At 36.7% G+C, this 23,668-nt stretch overlaps 1 protein-coding gene across 7 annotated transcripts in view; it reads left to right on the top strand.

Annotated features, from left to right (window-relative positions):
* Positions 1–16,849, top strand: part of LOC121298410 (ERC protein 2-like) — a 252,786-nt gene extending 235,937 nt beyond the window's left edge. For all 7 annotated transcript variants that reach the window (XM_041225526.1, XM_041225533.1, XM_041225530.1 and 4 more), the window contains one exon: positions 15,540–16,849. In XM_041225526.1, the coding sequence (XP_041081460.1) occupies positions 15,540–15,782 (243 nt within the window). In that variant the 3' untranslated portion in view covers positions 15,783–16,849. The remainder of the gene's footprint in view (positions 1–15,539) is intronic.
* Positions 16,850–23,668: the final 6,819 nt, after the last annotated feature.

A 23,668-nucleotide genomic window follows, 5' to 3' on the forward strand; every position in this document is an offset into this window, starting at 1 on the left:
ATAACTCTTGCTCAGGTTTCCTCCACCAGCACCTGCTTTGCGCATGCATCCATTGGCTGCTTGCAAACAGCAAAATGAATTATTTAACAGGTAGAATGATAAGCTGTATCAGTCAGCCAGGTGTGTCTGGAATGGAAAGAGGACTCTGATTTGTGTCTGACAAGATTTCCTTATTAGGGATTTTGCAAATGAGTAAGCTAACACTTTAGGGGTAGTGAGCAAGTTGGGGAATGAGAGAAAAAGAAGTCAAGTTTGATTTTCAAAATACCTTTCTAGAATATCGCCAATAGAAGAGGCACTCTTCATGTCCATATGTTGCATAATTAATGCATATTCTGGTTTGAATGTTGCTAAATAGATTGGAGATGAAATGTAAACATTTTTTTTTTAACATCAGGCAATTCTTCAAAATGAAACTGTTGTGGAACAAAATTGCCAAGAAGCAAAATAATCAACATTTTCATTTAACCAAGACATGTTTATAGAAAGAGTTATATAATTTGACGTAGATTTTGTCTTGGTCAGCTGCCATTTCTTCATGGCTTATAAAAATTCTTCCTTTATAGACTTTGAAATACTCGGCGGGACATTCCTCAACAAAGCTGAGACATGTTTTATACAATATGTTTTTGAAAAGCGATACGTGGATGCAAGTGCCAAGATTGAGTCTTGAAAACACATCAGTGCCATGAAGTCTAGCAGCTTAGAATGCAGAGCAACAGAAAGCAGTGGTGACACATATGAATGCAGAAATCTGCTAAATAAAAGCTTTCTGTATAAATCATTGTATGCCTCCCACTGCTATAGCTAGTTTATAGTAGTTAAAGCCCTGAGCACTGCCCCATTATGTACTCTGGGTAAAGTACACTTTTCAAGGGTTTTCACTGAGCTATTTCATAGTGCATTCCAGATGCATCTCAGAGATAAAGATTGCTGGTTATGTGCAGCCACAAAACCACTTCTATACTTTTTCCAGTATAACTTGCATCTGTCCCCCTTTCTTCTTTAGCCGTAGACATGCCAGACAGATGTGCCTGTGTTTGTGTTTCAAAGCAAAGGGGGGTTGTCTACATAACTGCAAGAGGCAGAAATAAATAAATGAACACGGAAAAAACAGAAAGGTTTTAAAAGCGCTATTTGAAGCGATGCCACAAAAGTGAATATGATACCTCTCTGAAGAGGAATTGGTAAAAGATTGTCCTCAAAGGGAAATATTTCCACATGTCTAGGCTTTATCGTGCCCACATTCTATCGCTCCAGATGGAAGGTTGATGTACATTACCTCAAAAACTCATCACAAGGGCATGCATTTTGTGTTATGAGTATTTCTCCAACACTTGACTTATCGCATTATCAAAGTGTTTTCAGATTCTCTTTCGAGATGTCGCTGAGAATTCCAGCATAGCGAGGGCTTCATTCTCCCCGGTGCTTACAGCTCTTTTGCATCACACCAGCTTGTCTGGGAGGCCAGTCACCTTATTTATCTGATACCTGCTTGGTGGACTTTAATGTTGACTCGGATTTCGCTTCTTATGCACAGGCAGCGTATGTGTCAGAGGGTCTTTCTTTGCTGCCTTCATAGGGGAATGAGTCTGTGGATCAGGTTTTGATTAATGAAAGCAAAGCGTACAGCTCAAAAAACCACACTCTCTGATCATCATATGTGATGAATTAAAACGAATGCAATGTAATTGCTTAAATTATCTGTGGGTGACCTGTTAATTTATCAATTTAAAGGTCTTATCCAGTTCAGTATTGTGTATCTAAGACCTAAATGTTAATTTTTTTTTTGTTTTAGTTTTACTATATACACAAACCAAATATACATTTCAATACAGTACAGTATTTTTAAATGTACAGATATATACAGAATATACAAAGATACTCTAAGTACTAAATGTCATATGCGTTAGATTTTTTTTTTTCTTGGTTTGCTTATACATGCTTTTTTTCTTGTCATATCTCCCTGGAACATTGACAGAACTCAGGAATTAGCAGCCTGTGAAAGCAGCTTCAATCTCTCCCTCTCCTTAACATCCTCCTCCCTAAATGGCTTATGCCCCTGGCACATAGACAGGACTTGTGATGGGAGAGCCGTCGAGTCTGCCGAGCCTCTCCATACAGCAGCTTTTTGCATGCGTGTCTTGCACCTCCTACATGATATGATACCAAACCTGCTGCAGCCAGGCCCACCCCCCAGTGCCATAATGTCATGCTTGATAATTCATCTGTTAGGATTTAATGTAGCCCCAACTCTTCTGTACAATCATAATCTTAGAACTGTGCATGAACTTGACAAAAAGCACTTGTGTAAACGTCTTGTTCACCAAATGTAGTTTGTTTTGTGAGATCATTGGGTGCATGTCAAAACAAACTGCATTCTTTCATGTTTATAAGAATTCAACCCATCAGCTTTAGATTAGCCTGTGTGCTTTTATGTGATATCACCCAGCCATTATTGCTCAAAAATGACTTTACATGGACTTGAGAAGCTTTTAGACGGATACAGTAAAACACACAAAAAACGTGCCGTGAGATGCAAAGTACCAGCACTGATATCCAATTAGCACTTGGAATGTTGCTTTTTTTATAATTATAATACCTCTTTCCCTGCACAGCAACTCGACCTGTACAATTAAACTACAATATAACCAGGCAGTAAAACCTAGTGAGTTATGTGCAATGTAAAATTAGGTTTTTATATTTCAACTTAAAGCAGTTGCAGTGACACAAAAGTAGCAGTGAATATTTGTTTTCAAACAATGTTATTTACCTGTTCTGTTGTGCTCCTCTGTCAGTCCTCAAGACATACATTCAGTAAATCTATCTATATAGTTGTTTAAAATAACGCCAGTGATCTACTTTCTTTAGTTCAGGGTTCGTTATCTAATGTGTTTATGGTCCATTTGGCAAGTTGTTTTTTGTCTGCTAGGAGTTGGGGTGTTGTGGTATTGTCAGGAAGTCTTTTCAGATGAATAACCCAAATATAATTAAATATGTTACAGTGGGTGTGGAATAATATGCCCCTAACCCTCTGAACTCTTTCAGTCCAATTCCATGTTGTTCATTGTTTAATCAGGATGAGATCCCATTGAGATGTGTGGCTCATTTCAAGGGGGTCTGAAGCAGAAAGGCGTTCTCGAACCAAAGGCTAACAGCTTACAGTTGGGGTCAGATAGCACAACAACTTGTGACGATTATGTTTTGAGTGCTTTACCTTTAATACATGACAATGTTTTGCGCGAGGGACTAAAGATCATGTGAGTTTCTAATGAGAAGGGAGAGAGAGAGAGCGAGAGTTCTGTGTAATGGGGGGTGTATGTTTTGTTGCTTCAATCCCACTTGTATTATGTTATTGATGTAGATACAATGCCTATATGTGTATAGGATTGATAGTGCTACAGAAGGGAGTTCTGTATAACTCATGAGACATAATCTGTGTGTTTGTGGCCTCTCATCAAACCTGCAGCCGAATTGCCCGCTGATGGACGACCGCCAAGGATCCCTCACAGCGACCCCTGAGCCGCGATTCATCACAAAGGATTTCAGTAGTGGTTTTAGGAACTTTTGGGGGAAAAACAAACTCTGCAGTTTTCTTTATGTAGCAGAGGTTCATAATGAACACCAGTAACCAATTCACTGACACTGCCAGCTGTCTCGATTGATACCAGGCTTTATACAAATCTCAATAGGTTTCAGACCATGAAGAAAGGGGGGGGGGAGTTGTATTTGCTTCAAAGACTTTTTAATTTACCAACACAAAAAAAAGAGAAAAGTTTGAACTAAACATTTCAGACCATTTTCATCGACTGACAGTACCACAGTGTCCGTGGAGGTGTTGAATGAGTCTTACCTGCATCATTTATTTCATTAATGAGATACCATTAGCTGACTGACAATGGGTATTCCGATTTTTTTATTTTTTGTTCTCCCATGCTGTTTGAAGTGTAATATTTATTCTCTTACTTGCATAAGTACACTTAATAGTAAAAGACTTGCTTGCCCGCGCTCTGTGATGCTTTAAGAGATAACGTGATGGTGCTGTTCCAGACTTTTCTCCCCTGCTGTCATTCAGTGTGGGTCTGTTTATATTCTCTCAGCTTCTGTTTTTTCAGATGAAGAAAATTATGTAATTAGTAGTGTTTTTCTTTTTTTATATATCATTGCAGAGATGTTTCCAATTTAAATTCCACCTCTGCTTCGTTCACCCAATCAATAAGGGTCTAAATCCCTAAAAAAAAATCCTTTTCAGCTTGATTTAATTGTTAAATAGTAGTTTAGTCTAAAATATAAGCCTTCAAAGGGGAAAGGATGAAGGGTGGGGGGGACATAATATCAATAGGCAGTCCCAGAAAAAAAAAACCTTTTCCCTTCCTAATTCCGGTAGGCCTTAGGCCTATAGTGGAATAGAAATCCTTTGCTGTTGCTTTCAGGATTAGGTGGGTATTGCTTACATTAAAACAAGGGAAACAGCTGTTACATGCCAAGCGAACCAATACCAAAATTGAGTTTTGTTTGGTTTGGAATAGCAGTTTTAAACAGGGAGAAAGAGGTAAAACTCAGGGAAATGGTTTTGATGGAGGAGCAGCTAGAACAGGCAGAAAATGTACTGAGGCAAATGGGACTGCTTACTGTAGGAGTATGGATTTAGATTTTGTGTAATTTGTTTTCAATGTTATTTTAATCAAATCGTTTTGAGGCTTAGTAGCGACAGCGAGGGCTTGATATGATCAAGCTATACCCTGTCGGGATAAACCACAGCTGGATTTGTTTTGGAGCATGTTTAGCACTGGGTATTCACCCAGGATTGCATCAGTGAGCTATCTTTGGATGTCCCAGGATAGCCCATCAAAATAAGAGTCCAATCCAGGGGCAGCCTCTTTGATCAAACACAGGTTTGTCTGTAGTCTGTAGTGTCAGTCTGTCTTTCTTAATCTCTGCATGTGTTAGTGGTCAGTGTGCCAATGTTGTTTTTTTCTTCTTTTTCTTCTTCTTATTTTCTTTTTAAACAATAAAAGAGGACAAGGGGGAGCTTATGAAGTTTATACACTGTTTAGCTCACAGCTCTGCTGGAAACTGGACTCTGTCAAAGTCGGTCTTTAGTAGCGCTTAGTGACAGAAAGATCAACAGAACAGGGTCAGTCCTGTAACCTCTAGAGGAATGAAGGGCACTGCAGCAAGTCAGCCCTTAGTCCTGCAATTTATTTTCAGTATTGCAGAAATGAAGCGACTTCAAAAACATTCTGGTATTTGCAGCGCTGGCTATAAATATGCTAATTGGCAGGAGAGCTGCCTGGGAGGAACACACTGCAGTACAGGATCAAACCTTGAGAGGGAAGAGAATACAGCTCCTCTTTATCTTAAGCAACAGAAGAACGGTTGACATGCAACTCTTTGGGTTTTGTTGAGTATCTGTTTAAAGTCCATAAATAACATTTTAAATAAGAATTGACCTCAAACGCACAGGAACATACTTATCTGCTTTTTGCTTCTTCCAAATGAAGCAGACAGGCCAGTGAATTAAACTAAGCGCTAACAGGTGGAGGGGGAAGCTTTGTGTTTGCAGGGCGTTTGGTGCCATTGGGGATGAATGTGCAGGATACCCGTGTTAGAAGGTTGACAGTCTGAAGTAAAAGCTGCCTTAGCCAAGCATCTGATGTTAATAATAAATAATAAAAATAATTTTGTTTTGCTTCTCATTGCTGTTTTTCATAAGCAACACATGAACAAACATATTTATTTGTAGATTTTACTTAAAAAATAATAATAATATATATATATCATATATGTAGTCGTTTTAAATAGAATTGATTTGTACCATTGCAAGTACATCTTTTAAATAGATTCATGAAATTGATCCATTCTTTCATTAAACAAACTTTCCGGAATGTTCCTGAAACAGTTACAGTTTAATCAGGATCGATCCATTGCAAACTCCTTATAAAAGTTTGCCACTGTATTTTTGTACAATAATTTTGCAGTTTTCCCATGCTTTTCCCCTGGTTTTACTATGCATTTGCCCTAACTTACTAGGGCTTGCCATTTGATATTTATTTTTTATATGCTTTACCATTCCTCTCTGGCCTTTACAATATATGCTTTACCGTGCTTTCACTATGCTTTATTACACTTTGCTATGCTTTTATTATGATAAACTTTTATAAAGGGCGGTAGAATTGTGACAAGATCATGTCAAATCCTATTCAATGCATTGGCATATGTCAAATTATCCTCATACCCTCGAAATGAATGACAGAGGAAGCAAAAACCCTTTTTTTCTAAGTTGTGGTTATGATTACATCTTTATGAGGGTGCTGTTTGATTCCTTTGAAAACAGTTTATCATAACCCCCCTGTCTTCTTATCTGTCCTTTTTTCTTTCTGAACATGCAAACAGTGCGGCAGATTTAAAGAAGATACATTTTTTCCATTGTGTAGTGTCCCTTATCCTTTCTTGTAGAATCCCGGTTTACTTATCTCTAGACCCACCCCTACAGATGCAAGTTGGATGGGAATCTTCACCACAAAGCATACCCATTCATGACCAGCTACCAGCTATGTGCACTGATCTAAATTCGTTTCCCTTTAGGAACAAATCATCAAACATGAAAGTGCCCTCATCCAATCTTTGCCATGCATGCACAGTGAAGATGCAAAACTCGTTTGCAGTGCATTACCAACCAAATCAGTGCCCTGAATCTGCAGCTTTCCCATATTATTAAGTCAAACACATTTGCATGCCTGTGTTCTTTTATCTTTCTACAATGATTTTGCTAGCACAGTGGAGTTGAATTACTTTTTAAATCTGTACATAAATGCGTAATGCAAGCTTACATTATTTGAAACATGTGATGATGTTTAAAAGACTTTATGGCTCTGTGCAATAATTTGTAAAACTTCAATATATTCTTCAGTTAAGCTTTTTATATGAACTGTTTTATAACTAGCTGCTTATACTTCCAAGCAGGTGGCTTTGAACACCTGTATGCAATACTAATAGCATTGTTTATCAAGGGACTGTTCCAGTTTTGTATGTAGTATTAGTATTTAATAGTTTGACAGTTAACAACACTCTTAGCAATAAGTTTAACCAGATTGCTTAAATAAAGTGATTTCGATGTTTGGTGCTGTGAAGTACAGGTGGGTTGCTGGTTACAGAAAGGACATGAGTTTTTAGAGAATGTACATTCATTTGTAGCAGTAGTCCATTTTAATGGAAAAGAAGGAATTTACAAGTATTAGACCTAAGCATCTGGGTACAATTAAAGGCAGCAATTAAACACATTCCTTTTGCTAAAAAGAAAAAAAAAAAAAAAAAAAAAGAAGAATTTAGTTGGAATAAATGTTTTGTAAAATTTACATATCTTCATACTATTAAATAAACACTGGTAGGAGTCATACATGCCGACAATTAATTACAGCATGATTCATACCTGTATTAACTTATGCAAAGGTTAATGGGAGGTTATGTTTACTTGTTAAATTTCTGTTGGATACGTAAATGTGTTTGTATATTCTTAATGATATTTATCTAGAGGCAAGCAGAAAAAAAAAAAGAATGAAGCAAACTATCAGTGTCCCACAGCGTGTTGAGCCGTTTAAACGAAAATATGCAGCACATATATTTTTTTTAAATGAACATGAAAACATTTTCTTGCGTAGATATAAAGACTGTGCCATACCATGTACAAGGCCAGAGCCTTCCTGTCTTTTTGTGCTTTGGTTTACAGTGATAGGGTATTTGACAGCTTAATCATAGACACCCGAAAATGCTATAAAGAGACTTGTCAAGGTGTTGATTCAAACTTTCAATTAGAAAAGAAGCAGAAGTGTTGTTTGGGTTGGGTTAACAAAGAGGTTGGTATAGTTAGCCAGCCACCCCCTCCCCTAAAGACTTATTTTATGGTGCGCTGGTGTGTTTGCAAGTCAAAGGTTCACAAATAACAATTATTAGTTACAAATATCTGCGTTTTCTGTATTTGTAGGAAAAACCCTGTTAATGGCTTGACTATAGGCTTTTCTTTTTTTATTTCTCAGCATTCTTGGTGGTTGTTTCCACTCCTCTCCTATTCTTCTTGCGAATAGTTCAGGTTCCCGTTTTGCGTATTGGTATAGCACTGGAAAGTGTGTAATTGAATTTTTGGAGCTGGACGAGAGTCACGGAATAATTGCTGGGGAAAGGACAGGGATCAACAAACAAAATGCATAGGTGGTCTTGCTAGCCTTGTTAAAAAAAAAAAATACAAACTGTGTTTACATTCCCACTATTTGAATAGAAAAACAAGTGAACAGAAATGCAGCCTGGAAGGATAATAAAAATGTACTGCTTACGATGTACCAAATCTCATATGCAAACCTTCTGGGACCTTCCAGCAGTGCCTTTTGGTAATGTTCACATTTGTGACCGCAGTTCCAGATAGGGCCTGTGCATTGTTGCATTGCTTCCGCCATGCAAATTCAACAGCCTGAGTGACCATATAGCCCAGTGTCCAAGATGTGTCAGCAGCAACAGGGCCTGAGTGCAACTGCAGCCTATCATTGTGGCAGAGTTTTACACTTGTATTCCTTGCAGTTCCACCTCCTGCTGGCTAGTCTGCTTGAGGCCGAAGCTCATGTCTTTAAATAGCCTCCCCTGCCTCGTGCCGAGCCACAAGCCCCTCCAGCAGGTCATGTCAGTGCAGTACACAAGCCACTGGCCAGGGCAAACACAGCACAGCAACTTCATAATAAGATGCCTGCTATTTGATTGTAGACTTGACACAGTAAAATGTTTTGGATGTTTCACATCTTTATTTCTTGCCCCCCATGTGAAGCGTGCTTTACTGTTTGCTGTCTGAACAGGTAACACTGGAGTGTGTTGGTCCTATAATCAAGTTTAAATAATAGATTTACAAAAGCATTTTCCGTATGCTCTGTATTAAGTCAAAAAGCTGTTTTAATGGTAATAAATAAATAAATAAGTCTGAATGGATTGAATCTCCTTTTTTTGTGTATTAAACCAAAGTGTGTTTTACAGACTGAAAAACCTGCTTAATTTAAAGATGTTCTCAAACTGTGCACGTTTAGATTACAAGAATGTCTGACCTCTACAGGATCATCGAGTCCCCACGCTAATTAACACTAGGGCCCCCTCTGAGCAAACACAGCCGGTCTTTCCAACACTGTCCTTGTTATAAGATGCTCCTGTGTCTGACTGGTCTCAGACTGACAGAGATCAGGCCTGTTTGTTTTTGTTTGGGTTTGGTTTGGATTGAATAGCCAGTACTTTGAAATGCAAGGCCAGCGTATTGAAAATAGTTCCCAAAGACACTGAACACAGCTTTGTAACTTGTTCAAGTGTTGTTGTTAATAATATTATATAATGAAGCCTTGTTATATCTCTGTAATATGTAATTCACGTTGATACTGCAGTGTCATCATAGTTTTAAGAAATCACCTTTTAGAGTTTTAATGTCAAAGCTTACATCAGCCTTCAGATGTTTCTGTGTTTTTTGGAATGTTCTTGCCAGCATTGTGTTATTTTGTTGTGTTTGATTCTATGTGTTTTATTCTTTGCATCTTCTGGCATCTTCTTGGAACATTATTACTCTTTTGGAAAATGAAAGTGACTTTAGTCCCTTTCACACTGGCATGCTGTACCCAGGTCGGACCGATTTCACACTGCTTTTGATAAAGTAGGGTTAACCTGGGTGACAGACGCAGGTACACAATGCGTGTATCAATGCCCCAGCTAAACAGAATAAACAGACACATTCCTTGCGGAAGTGAATCTTTCACCGCAAGCATGGCTGTTTGTTATTGCGTTGGCTCACATGCATTTTGACTCGCTCAACCCGGGTCAGAGTGTGTCGACCCACATTAATTCAGAACATCACAGGATACTTTACTGAATACATAAAAATCCAATCCCTTCTGCTGTTAATAGTTATTATGATAGTGTATGATAGTATATGATATATATATATATACACACACACTATACTTTACTATATTCTATATAGATTATATAGCGTGGCACTGGTATGGTTTTATATGAAAACCATACCACAAGCCATATGTTTGTGTAAGTGTTAGCAGGTACTTTTATTATCACTATTGGATGCCATGCAAAAGCAAGACAAAAGAATGCAGAAAGTCCAACTGTGTTTCTGTTTTGATCTGCAGGCTTTGACATGCAGTTTAAGGAAAACAAATGTTTTTATAAACATTCTTGAGAACCATGTTAAATCAACATAAACATTAGTTAACATTTGACTACGTGCTGTGGCACTTATTATAGAACACCCTGCAGCACCCGATGCTTACCGTATCGTAGAAATATACTTTACATTTTTTTAAACCAATGTTTCGATATTTTTCCTACACACATCATGGGTCAATAATCATCTGGGGAATACATTTCTCAATTTTTCCTGAGTGTGTGGTTTCCAGAATGTATCTTGCCAAAATCGTAGTGTATCTTGTTCATGCTCCTTCCTCTGACAGTGCTGACGCTCTGATTGAAATGCATATCTTACTGTGGGAATGATGACCAGCACTAATCTGGATACACAATGGTGCTCCCAAGAGAAATTCTCTTTCTCTCTTCAAAGAGCTGCATTCCCCAGAGGTTTTGTGACCCACAATGCTGTGTGAATCAAAATCTGAAAAACAAACAGGAATATGTTTAAAAATGTGATGCTGTGATACTGACAATGCTGGATGCAGCAATATAATGCAACTCTGTAACCCACAAAAAATATTGAAATATCACTGTGCCTAGAAATGAAATTTACTGGGAATCAGTCACCAAATGTGTTTTAAAAACATCAACACTAAAATGACATTGGGTCATTGCTTTGCTGTACTACTGCCAGAATGAATAGGATGTGCCCAGGAGCACTCAGGACAGAAACAACACTGTTTTGTGGCCTCATTTTAAACCTCTCAGTTCTTTTTTCTTTGTTTGCTTCCCTTTTTGTGTCTTCTTTTTCTCTGCAGTCCTCTGACACCTGCCCCGCGGCACGGCACATTGCTTCTTGTTGTTTCTGGGCAATCTGAAGACATTAATCACAAAAAAAAAAGATCTTATTGGGGTTATTCCAGGTTACCATGGTCTGAGCAGTGTAGGGGTTAAGGTCGTGTACACACGAGACCTCTGGTTTCCTGCCTGCACTTGCATGTGGCCTGGGGCAGTGCCTGCTGCTGCAGAGAGAGAGAGAGAGAGAGAGAGAGCCTGGCCTTATCCCAGGTGGCAGACAGGCACACCATGTTATTAAGAGCCAGAGATCGCAGATCCTTGATCTTCCAGCAAGGCCCCTAATTAGTCCCTAGCATGAGAATAAATGGCATTCCACTTCAGTAAAGAATAAAAAAAAAAAAAGAAAAATGCTGCTTCTAACTTTATTACTTAATCTCCCCCATCAACAATTTTTTTTTTTTTTTTTTTTTTTTAAGGTCATGCTGGAAACTTTTGGCATCTGAGTAACTGCAGTCCAGCACCTTTTATCCATCAGCCTACCTTGTCGACATGCCCTTATGGTGCTTAACTACAATAGCTCTTGTGTGCAAATTTGGAAAACTAACTAATTGCTTTTTCAACAAGCTGTACTATGTGCTCTTTGGCTAAGTTTGTGCAGCTGATCTGCCCATTAGGCATGTTTGGTAAAAAGTTGTTACTACAACAGATTTGTAGTATTATATATATATATATATATATATATATATATATATATATATATATATATATATATATATATATAGACACACACACACACTCAGATTAATGCATATATTTCTCTCCTGTTTTGATATAAAAGATAACTATAGTTGCATACCAATGTAATTGAATAAAATAGAAGGACCAATTATTTTTTGACTTGCTGGATAAAATTGTGTCTAATAATAAAATAAGACACCAAGTATTAGAATGTTACCAAACTGCAAATGTAAACAGTAACCCTGCCATCAACCCTCTCCCATGCTACGCTGCTCAGTATGAATGAATGCGTTGATTTATCACACTGTTCCACTTCACCACTAACAGGAAAAAATATGAGCTTTTATTGGCATGTTATCCATCTCAAGACATCTTGGTTTAAAGCAGAGCATGAAAATCATTAATTTAAAGAGCTGGAATAGGGGGTGGTGTCCTGAGAAGTTCCGACCATGGAGTTTATAATCTATAATAAATGGCGGTGCTTGTTTAAGTATAGTTTCATGTTTATTTTTTTATGTGTAGTATGGATCACCAGTACCAGACTGACAGGGTTATGGGTTTGAGAACAGCCAATAAGATATTCTGACTTCCACATGACCATTCTCATATACAATGTTTTAATTGTCCTCTTCTCACTTAGCTTAAAGCGATTCTGATTTGAAACCATCAACAACTTGTGGTTATTTTGATAGATATTTACACAGCCATTGAGGCGCCCATCATTATGCAGGGCATACATCATTGTGTTTTAAGCACGGCCTCAATGAAAACGTTCTACTTTGTCGGTAAGTACTTCATTGCTTAAAATGAATGCATTCCGATAGAATTTGTAACAAACGAGCACTTAATGTTTGCATTAATGCCAAACACGTTTAACAAATTTCTAACAAGGAACACTGGCGAGAAGCCAAACTCCTAGAGGGACAGAGCAAGAAGGCTGTAAATTTAAACAACTTTTAGGGTTTTTTTTCCTTTTTTTTCCTTCTTTCTTACATCCAAGCAAAAAAAAAAAGAAAAAAAAGGTTTTCATAATTAAAAAAACAGACTGTATTTATTTTATACCAATTATAAAATTATAAATGCCATTTTTTTTTTTGTTTTGTTTTGTTTTGAGTGATGCATATACTGTAGAAATAAAACTTCTTTCCTCATAGGTCCAGCCTCAGTGGTTACAATGTGATTCCATGTGCCCTTCTTGTATACAACCTGGAGATTGCCCCCACTCGCTGGAGCAGAATTGTGAAGGGTTGTTTTGTACCGGGGGTAAATAATATTCTAACCTCTCAACGTGAATCTGTATGTAAAGCCATAGTATTAAAACGTAATACTATAAAAAATATGCCTACACGTTTTTGTCAACAGGGCTTACCTTCCAGCTACAGTTTTGAATGGAACTTCGTAGCGTTAATCATATTCATTAACACACAGATGTACAGGGGGAAGAATCGGGCACCACTGAACACAAACTCTAATTGAGAACCATTCTCATGTCAGGAGCAGAGGTTGATAATAGTATGACTTGGTTTTGTTCAGTCTGAATATTTCACATGGACCACTCTCCACCAGTCTATCATACATGAAGACAATAGCTACAGGGTCTGGAGTGGTGAGTTGTTCAACGTCATTCACTTTACAACCAGAAAACAAATGAAATTACTGATTTTTCCTACAGGATATGTTGTTTTCCATTTGAATAGATGTCTGTCCTCAATCATATAATGTTTTCCACCAAATTGTATTCATTGTATTAAGACTGTACAGGTGTATCCCTATGCAGTCCACCAGCTTCCCTGTTGTTCATACTGTAAGCACCTCTGTTGTAGCGTGAAAGCAATTGCATGCATCTGTGGAACAGTGTGTACCAAGTCCTGAAAAGGTTACTGGGGTTTTGCAGCTAAACGTTTGTTTATCTCCAGTGTGTTCACAACAGTTGTTGGTTCATGTCCTGCACTGAAAAGATTCAGGAACAATTTGAACCGTGGTGTGAACTTGGTATCAGGTTATCAATTCTAATTGCGCACTCAAATCGAGCACCACTGAGCCAGGTTGAGGTTGAAGAAACCATTAATTTAGTTCCAAGTCATATTTTGGACTTATTACTTGTGCCATAATCTGATCGCATTAAAAACAATTGAACAAATGATAAAGCAACACGTTGGGGCTTTGATCGCACTGACCATAAAGTGGAGGGCTACTTGAGCTGGATCTCAAAAGATGACAAGTAATGATACGACCATTTAGTTGTGGAATTTAGGGAACAGCGTGTTGCATACTTGGCCCTCCATACCTAATACTAAAGCTCTGCTGGAAACTCATTTCCTAGTGATAAAAATCTATTCTGTTTCTTTTTTCTTCCCTCGATTTCCCTTATTACCCCCATCAGTTGTTGGCTTTTTCTACAGGTGCCATGTGTAACAGGTTAGGAAAGGGCAGTGCTGGCCTTTTTTGATCTGGGTATCTGTTCTGGTTTTGGGAGCGCAGGTTTTCAACATTTGGTCAACACATGGGCCATGATCTGCTGAAACCCAGAAACAGCATACGTTTTAACTGCTGTTACTACCCAGGGCAGCTTTACCCCCTTCTTCTCAGTCAGGGTCCTGTTTTATCAATCTCCTTTCTAATGAGTAACATGAAGTTAAGATGCCGCTGGTAATCTGGCACTTGAAAAGCCAAGGGGTAATAACTGCAGGAGTATTAAAAAGTAGGTTCCTTACTTTATACCTTTGCCGCCTACATTGCTAAATATCAAATGTCTACATTGCTGGTTTGAAAAAAAAAATAACAAGATCATGAAGAATAAATGCAAAGAAAAAGTGTCTTTGTCAACTAACTTTCAGTTTATTTTAGCTTTATTGAAGATCTAATGATTAACAAACAGCAAAGAAAACTTATGTAACTCTGATGGAACTTGGCATTGTAAAACAGCCAAATATGCAAGACATGTTTACTGGATGTATATTTTCAAAAGAACACTTGTTATAATACAAGAAAATTATATGTATATAAAAAAAAATGATACAGCAACCTTTAAGTTTACATTTGCCGAAGGCTAAAACATCTTGGTATCCGTTTCTATTTTGTTTTGATTTCCTATAAAAAAAAAAATTCTTTGCACTTAATGAAAGCTTAGCCAGAGCAATGATTGAATGCATGCTGTATATTCTGCTTCCTGGGGTTTATTTTGAATGTCAAAAAGATCCCTTTGGCATCCATTTAAAATCTTTAAAAAAAAAAAAAAAAATCTTAAAGGAATTCTCTAGATTTTAAATAATGCTCCCTTGATTGTACATGTCATTATTGGAAAGTAAAATCACAATTGGCTTATTTGTGAGGTCCATTATAAAAGCTTCCCATAGTGAAAGCATAGCAAAGTGTAATAAAGAAAGCATAGGTAAGCATTGCAAAGAGGTATGGTTAAGCATATTAAAAAAGCATGGCAAAACATGATAAACTATGTTGAATGCATAGTATCACCATGACAAAAAGTTGATAAGGGCTAAACATATGTAAGGGGCAATCTACTGGTGAGGGGAAAATAGTGTATGGAAAAAACGGTTGACAGAAAACACTGCAGCCTTCATCTCTTATTGTTGTGTGACAGATAACTCTGTGTTAGGATACTAATACATTATTTTCATAAAAAAATTATGTATTATAGAATGTGTATGTACATTAATATGCTACCATTATAAAACTTTTATTCCAGTTTTCCAGAAACAAAAACTAATCCGAACCTCCCTTTTTGTATTAGACTTTGGTTTTGTCTGAGGGCTGTTACTGTACTTCGTTCCATGGCTGTATAGTACAGTAACTGTGACCTGAACCTCCTTTTGTGTTCACAGCTAACAGAAGATCTGGAGAAGGAAGAGTTGAAGAATTCACACTGCAGGACCGCACTGACAGCCTGCTCCAGCGCATCGCAGATGTGTACCCTGACATCCTGGAGCAAGTCATCAAGACTCTGGAGGAAGAGTGTTAAAGAAAGGCATGGCACAATTCAGCACATTCTCTGTACTAGCATCTGGCATGCCTTAATGGGAACATGTGGGGAGGCACACTTGGTCCCTTGCTTTGCCACGTGTTAACTCACCTGTGTCATCTGATTTTTAGAACAAATCTGCAAAATCTATGCACACCTTGTATAACTATTGCCAACTCTTTCATAATCCCGGGGTCAGACATGCATGGTGTTAAATCTATGTTTAGTAATGTTAATAGTGTCATATGTCATTCCATGTGTCATTTCCTAAGAACACGCACTAAAGCAGTGTCTCCTTATACCATTTAAGGACCGTCTAGAAGGTTTCTTCTTCAGCTTCAGTCTGGACTCCATAGTACTGCTGCAGCTTTGTCGGGGAAGAAAAGGGTTGAAAACATACTATTTTAAAAGCCATGGTTTAACCCTGTCATCAGGAAGCATTGTTATCTATGCAGAACCCTTTGTGCATTCATAATAAAGTGCTGATGAAACGGTTAGCATTTATTTATGCTATTGTAAGCACAGATGTCAATGGTTTACAAGTGTTTCAATGAAGTGTTTTATATGGAACAAAGAAAAGGATGATCCCCCAACCCACAGTTGTCTTCCTGTTGACAGCTTGTCTTATACTCCTGCATCAGCGCTGGTCAAGATGGAAGTGATCTCTTCAAGTTTCTGAATGCCATACTGAGAGAACGATGAGCGATATTCAGCAAAGCTCATCTTTAGAGACAGTTGACTGAAATGATCCCTCTGAACAAAGTGGCACGTGCCTCAAATATTTACTTTCTCTATATTTGGTCAAAAATGTACAAAAAAAAAAAAATCTAATGTAATACTTTGTAAAAAAAAAAAAAAAAAAAAAAAATATGCCTGCAAAATCTCCATAAAAGCAGTCTAAATTTGGTAAATGGTTGAAACGTTTACCATATGTCAGAAATAAAATCCCACAGAGTACCATCTCTGAAGTTTATAAATGAACTGTAAAGCTAATGGCTAAGACTTTATCGCATCCTGGAAGTAAAGGAATCCTTCAGCTTCACACAGATACTGTTTTGCTATGGTCTGGCAAACACGTGCAACGTCTTGTAATCGTATTACTAAATCATCTTCGCACCCCACTAAATAAGGACCAAGAGTGGGACTGTGGAAGAAATCTTTTTAAAACAAAAAGGGAGGGGCCTCCGCCCCCGCCCCCACCCCCCACCCCACCGGTGAAATTTATCTGTGGGTGGGCTGTATTTTTTATTCTGTGGTTTGACGGTAAAAAAAATAAATACATACAAAATTTAAAATAGACTTCCAGAACATTCTTGACTTTGAGAAGCGCCATTTTGTTTACAAGGGTGGCCTGTGGTGGCAGTGGTTGTGATGTAAATATTAGTGCTGTCGATGTCTGAGCCAACCATATTGGGCAAAAGAAAACTGTTCCCTGTATGTTCTATAAGTGCTTCTCTGTGACCACGTCGTTCAAGGTGAGGTCAATGCAGTACCAAATGGTCTTCAGCTCCACCTGACTGGCTGTCGAAAGCAAAGCAGGACTATGGTATAACATGCATTAGCACAGCTGACAAAAATTGCACTTGTGAACAAGGACAGTGAGAAACAGATTTATTACAAACTTCTGTGGTGTCACAGTATGGGTGACAGTCTGGCTCCGCCCCACTGTGTCGGCTCCTTATAGATAGGGTTACCATGTCACTTCATGTACACTAGGACAGTTCAGGCTTTTCCACTCGCACCCCAATGCATGCTGGTAAGTGTAGTCCTGCTGTGAAAGGTACCTGACAGGTAAAATATACCAGAATGCATTGGTTCACAGAGTCATATGGTAACCCTGCTTGTAGAGAAAGTAGCTCTAAATCACATTTTCATTGTTTTTTTGTTTTTTTTAATGTACAGTTTGAATGATGTTGGAAACCATTCTGCATGGTTCTTATTGCAGTGGCTCTTATACTTTTTTGATAATCTGTGTTTAAGGTGCTTTGAGCTTCTCTTCGGTTTTATTAATAGCAATGAGAACCACACGGCTTGCTAACATAGAAACGTAAGTAAAACAAGGTTAAGTAAGAAAAAAAAAACTCTGAAAATACCATTCAAAGTTTTTTTTATTCTTTAGCGTCACCATTTAATACTTGAAGTAGGGATTTCCTGCCATCTGAATCTATTGTATAGTAGAAAACGTAATGTAGACAGCAGTGTGCAGTTGTTAGTGTCACTGTATGTAATGTGCCAGTTTTGGAGCAGTTGTTACGTTGGGTAAATCCTCTTGACACCATTTGATCGTTGTAAATTGTGTTTTGGGGTTCAAAATGAGAACTCTTTGGAGATTGCTTGTCCTACCAAATTGATTTTTTTTAAAAAACAGCTATTCTGAGTGTGTTTTATTGTGTGGATTTCAGAACATTTCCTTGTGTTATTCTAAGATATTAAACTCTGGGTTACATAAACACTGTGACGAACTGAAAGACTTAATGTTGATCCACCACAAGTACAGTGCTCCCCCTTTATAAGGCTGCCCTTTATAGTGTGGAACAGGTTATAAGGCAGCACGGTCATGGCTCCTATTTACACTAACACTAGCAGTCTCATTATAAGGCAGAACACAAACAGCACGGACTCTTAACTATGTCTGCCGACTACAGCGTTATAAAGGGGGAACACTGTATTTTATTTTATTATAAAAATTCTTCTGGTTTTTTTTCTTTCTTTTCTTTTCTGTATTTTAAACCGATTTTAATAATTTTTGGTTTGGAATTCTGCCACTTATTCTGCCTGTAATTTGATTGTACAGTAATGATTTATTTATTTATTTTTGTATTTAATATGATCTGTGTATCGTGCACATCTCTGCTAATTGACTTTCATCTGAACAGACCTGTTTATTGAAGAGACCTCAAACAAAGTACATCAGCAGTATAATGTGTAGAGTGGTGTTTGAATGTGATATGCTGCAACCATGGGTCAGTATTTCTTGGTGTATCTTTAGACCCTCAGTTGATAGTGCTTCTTGTAAAAAAAAAAAAAAAAAAAAAAAAAAAAATAATGAAAAAATTATCTTCAAATGTGTGGCATGTTCTGGGTTGTGTTATTGAATATATGATAAGGAATGTGATATGGTACTAAGAAGCCACAACAATTTGGCATGCAATAGCCAGTCACTGTAACACTGTGTCTAGTAGATGTGTAAAACGAAAGGTATCTAGAATTCCAGGCGTTGGTACTGTATGTATCAGAATAGTTAGTGTTGGCCAGCTTGTTTATATTCATTCAATAAAGGTGACTTTCTTTTTGAACTGTCTGGTGAGTTTTTACCTTAGTGTGTCGGTTCTTCCAAAGACATCAATCTGAAACCAGAGGCATGGATCTCGTTCCCATTGATCTCCAGAGACGGATTTGCAATAGCAATTGGCTGGCCATATAACATAAATCAAGTTTTATCACATTTAAAGAAGTACGACCAAAAAAGGGAGCACAGATGCTGGCCTTTTTTATTCAGAATGTGGCCACCACAAGGTTGATAACAAACCGTTTGGTTAATGATGTTGCAACGGACTGATTTCTCTGCTTCTGCCACAGGTGTGCGCAATATAGGTATTTTAATGCTGCCCCAATGCACCAATCACAAATCATAATTAATAGCACTTGTTTATCATCAGATCTAAGTACAAGAAACTGCCCTCGATTTGAGATGTTCCCCGGCACTATTACTAGATAAAAAGATTGAGCTAATAGTGAACAATTCCACATCCTGCTGGTGAGTGGGGTTTTAGAGTTCTAGTTACCATGCAGAAAGGTCTTATAGAAGCTTAATATTGCCATTAATTTCAATTTGTAGGAGATTTTGAATCCATTGGCCAAAGGTTTTTGTTTTATAAAAGTGGTCATATGCACAAATGCATTGTATTAGATAATCCATCAATTTGTATAATGTGGTACTAAAAAGCCAGTGATCAGTGATGCTTTGCTGAAGGTCTTACTATTAGGTCACTTACACCATGGAAATCTTGAGCTTCTTTAAAATTGCTTTTCCATGGCAGCTTTTTAACAAGTGTTCATTGTATCGCACTGATATAAATAAGGTAGCTTAATGCAATTATATATATATATATATAAAAATAAACATTGTGGCAGGTAATATATTGGCCATCATCAATGTGCTCCCTTCACTTCTGTCAATTATGAACAGAGAGAGATGACACTAAGATACATTTGCAAGAGGATGTGTGCATTCTACTTCCCTTCAGAACTAACCAATTAGTTACAGGTGCTTTGTAAAACATGACGGAAGGATAATAAACTCGCTGGCATGCAATGCAAGGGACATGGCTAAATAACAGTGGACAGACATGTGTGGAATATGAGACGATCTATCTTCTCATCTAAGTGCACCGTGATATCGAATGAGATTATTTAAGTGCAAAAAAGCTTACCTAAAGGCTAAGAATGAGTTGAGTAGTTAATCTTTTGATGTTTGGAACACAAGCTGAAACAGCTCTTGTCTCTTGCCTTGATATACGATAATGCTTTTGTATGCCTTTCAACCATGTATATAGAATAACAGCTCTTCTACCTAAAGTACAAAACAACATTTGAATGGTGTGCAAAAGTGGATTGTATCGATTATATACCCGAGACTTGGTATGAAGTAGAAAATGTTGTTCAGAAGGAGATGTTAATACACTTTTAAAAAAAAATAAAATATCCTTGTATGTATTAATCACTCAGCACTAGAGCTGCCAGTACAAATGTTGCAGGGGTGTGAGAAATATTTCAAAGCCAATAATACTTGATGAGGTGACATTTTTTTTAGATACCTGTTGTGTTTGTTTTATTCAGGAAGAAACCAAGCATAACATCTGTCCTCATCTGTCTACCAATCTCCTGGCCTCTATGCATAGCAGCCCTGTTTACTGGAGGTGTAGAAGTGCAGATGGTAATCTTGTGAGGCCCAGTCTGAACTGGGGGCAGGATGGGGAAGTCATTTGTCCTTGAGGTCATGACTGGTCGTTTTGTTTAATGCTAGGTTTGGAATCGGAACAACCGGATATCACACAGAAAAAAATAAGAGGTAGCACTTTAAAATAATGGCTGCAAATTTATAATGAATTCCGGATGAGTAGAACAGGAATAACACCTGAATATCTTCTGCACTTCTTCAGTTCTGAAGGAATTCATTTTTAATTCAGCCCTGTTAATTCATGTGGATTTAATTACCTGTATTCATTCTGCATTCCTTTCTAATACATTAATTTGTTAACATGTAGAAAGCATGCATTCATGCATAAATGAGCACTTCTCACAATCACCTGAATAATGCCCTTAATAATAAGTGTGTGTTTCTAATTACAGTATGACTAAGGGTATGCATGGGTCTTCTTTCTTTCTTCAGTAGGAGGTGGTCTTTGCTGTTATGAGTGAGGCAGGTTTACAGACTATCATAGCCCAAAATATCAAAAGGTTCTGTTTGGTAAAATAACCATAAACAAGAGAAAAGTCTATATATATATATATATATATATATATATATATATATATATATATATATATATATATATATATATAATAAAAATAAGTAACGGGTCGAGAATCACAGATATCGTGATGTTCTGAAGTACTTGGCTATATTCAATATTAGAGAGGTCCATTAGAATCAGGTAAACATGTCGTTAAAAGTGTTACACGCTACTGAACGGGGCGTACATTGGGTTTGTTTTTTGCACACTGTTCCCCGTTGATGTCCTCTGTAAATGGTATAATTATTTGCCTGTAGAGCTTGTATATTATGAGCGCAGTGTTTGTGAAACAAAACAAGCGTTTTCAGGCATGAATAATACGTCTTGATGAAAAGGGGAGCTGTGGCAATAGCCGGTGGCTCTTTATTGGGTTATTTTAGGTAATAAGAGTGTCTTGTTTTTGTTTCGGATTGATCCGCCCATTTTTACAATTTTACCAAATTCCTCCTAATTCGAATGGTTAGAGGAAAGACCTTTGACACAGTACTAGCTATTTCCAAAGGGTATAATTAAAGAAGCACCTTAAAACTAACACATCCTTTTTTATAATCGATATCCTGTGTTTTGAAAGGTATATATAGCCTATATAACAGATATATATATATATATATATATATATATATATATATATATATATATATATATATATATATATATAAACTCTAGATGTATTTGTGTAAAAACTAATATGTATACTGTATGTTGAATTTAAAAAAAAGACATACAAACTTCAAATTTTTTTGTATTCATCAAAAACACATAGTGTGTGTGTGTTGTGTGTACACACACACACACACACACACATATATATATATATATATATATATATATATATATATATATATATATATATCTATATATATATATATATAATATCGTTAAATGTGTGTTTGTTATGTTGTTGAAGATAACATTTCTTTATAATAAGCGCGATTTGTTTTTCAATCTACATTTTATTTTATTTAACTTCATAGAATGTAATTGGCGATCGATCAGATGAAGAATGGGTCTTTCTTCTATAAATTCACACGTGGCTTTCCGGTTATGTGTATTTATATAAAACATATACAACCCTCTGTGTAAAAAGATTAGGTCTGGTGCTTACTGCTTACCAAACAGCGAGCGTATGATTGAGAAACGATCGGTGATATTATGTAAGTGATAAAACATGGCAAAATGGTTCTTTTAGTATACGTTCGATTTCAATAGGACTTTAAAAAAGGCAACTTTATATTCGATGCACAAAATTACATAAAATATCACCTATAAGCGAGGCCCAGATCAGATCGAGTCGTAAGATTTGAAGTTGGTTAGAGATGACAAAATGCATGTTTTAATTATTAATTACAAAAAGTATTTCCTAATTTACAGTAGCCTATGTAAAGTTTTTAGAGACAGAAAACGAAAGTTACTTTTAATTCAATTGATTAATATTAATCTATAACAAACTATACGGTGCAGGGTACTTTAACACAATTTAACATGTTTTCAATATTTCAGAAAGCTGCCGGATCTGAGCTGATATATTTAGAGAATGTCTTATTAGACAAAACATGTATGCCTATAAAAATTACTAATATAATAATAATAATAATAATAATAATAATAATAATAATAATAATAATTACAACACAACAATTTAAATGAAATTCAGAATAGTCTTCGCCCATTTATATATATATATATATATATAATATATATATATATATATATATATATATATATATATATATATATAATATATTATTATTTTATTTAAATGTCCCGTTTGCGTTCACATCCCGACAATCGAATATGTCGAGCCTATGAATGTGGTAAGGTGCAGCTGTCGTGATAGCTGGTTATGACCAGCACTTGTTGTCCTAACCTTGTCAAGTTTATTTATTGTATATGCTCCACTGACATTAAGCAGGTGAAATACAGTGTGTTCAGATAACACAGGTATATTTGGATGCACTAGGACATTTTCATCGTGTGCTCTTAAAATGCGTATTATTATTATTATTATTATTTATTATTATTATTATTATTATTATTATTATTATTATTATTATTATACCCTTCATTTTAATACAAATGCATCCCTCTAGGCTATCCCTCCAACTAGCATCATCGGCTTTTTAAGAAATATATTCGAATGTGCCAAAATAGATGAATAAACACACGTGTGAAAGATCCACTATATTTAAAGATGCAGCAAGCTTTTATAATATTATATGTATTAAATGCCGTGGAGATAAAAACACAGCAGTGCAGTTTAAAATCGGGTTCATTCTATGTACTGTGTGTAGGAGAAAGAGAGAGAGAGAGAGAGCCTTATGGCTTTAAATTTTAATCAAGTACGGCTGTACTAAATGCGCATGCCCAAATTGAAAGTTTTTTTTTTTGCTCTGGGCTTTCAGCAACAGATCTTTTTTTTTTTTTTTTTTTTACTTTGCAGAGGAGAGGCAGGGAGGCAGGTGATACCTAAAACAAA

The sequence above is a fragment of the Polyodon spathula genome, chromosome 23 (assembly GCF_017654505.1).
Source record: "Polyodon spathula isolate WHYD16114869_AA chromosome 23, ASM1765450v1, whole genome shotgun sequence".
In the NCBI taxonomy this organism is placed as follows: domain Eukaryota; kingdom Metazoa; phylum Chordata; class Actinopteri; order Acipenseriformes; family Polyodontidae; genus Polyodon; species Polyodon spathula.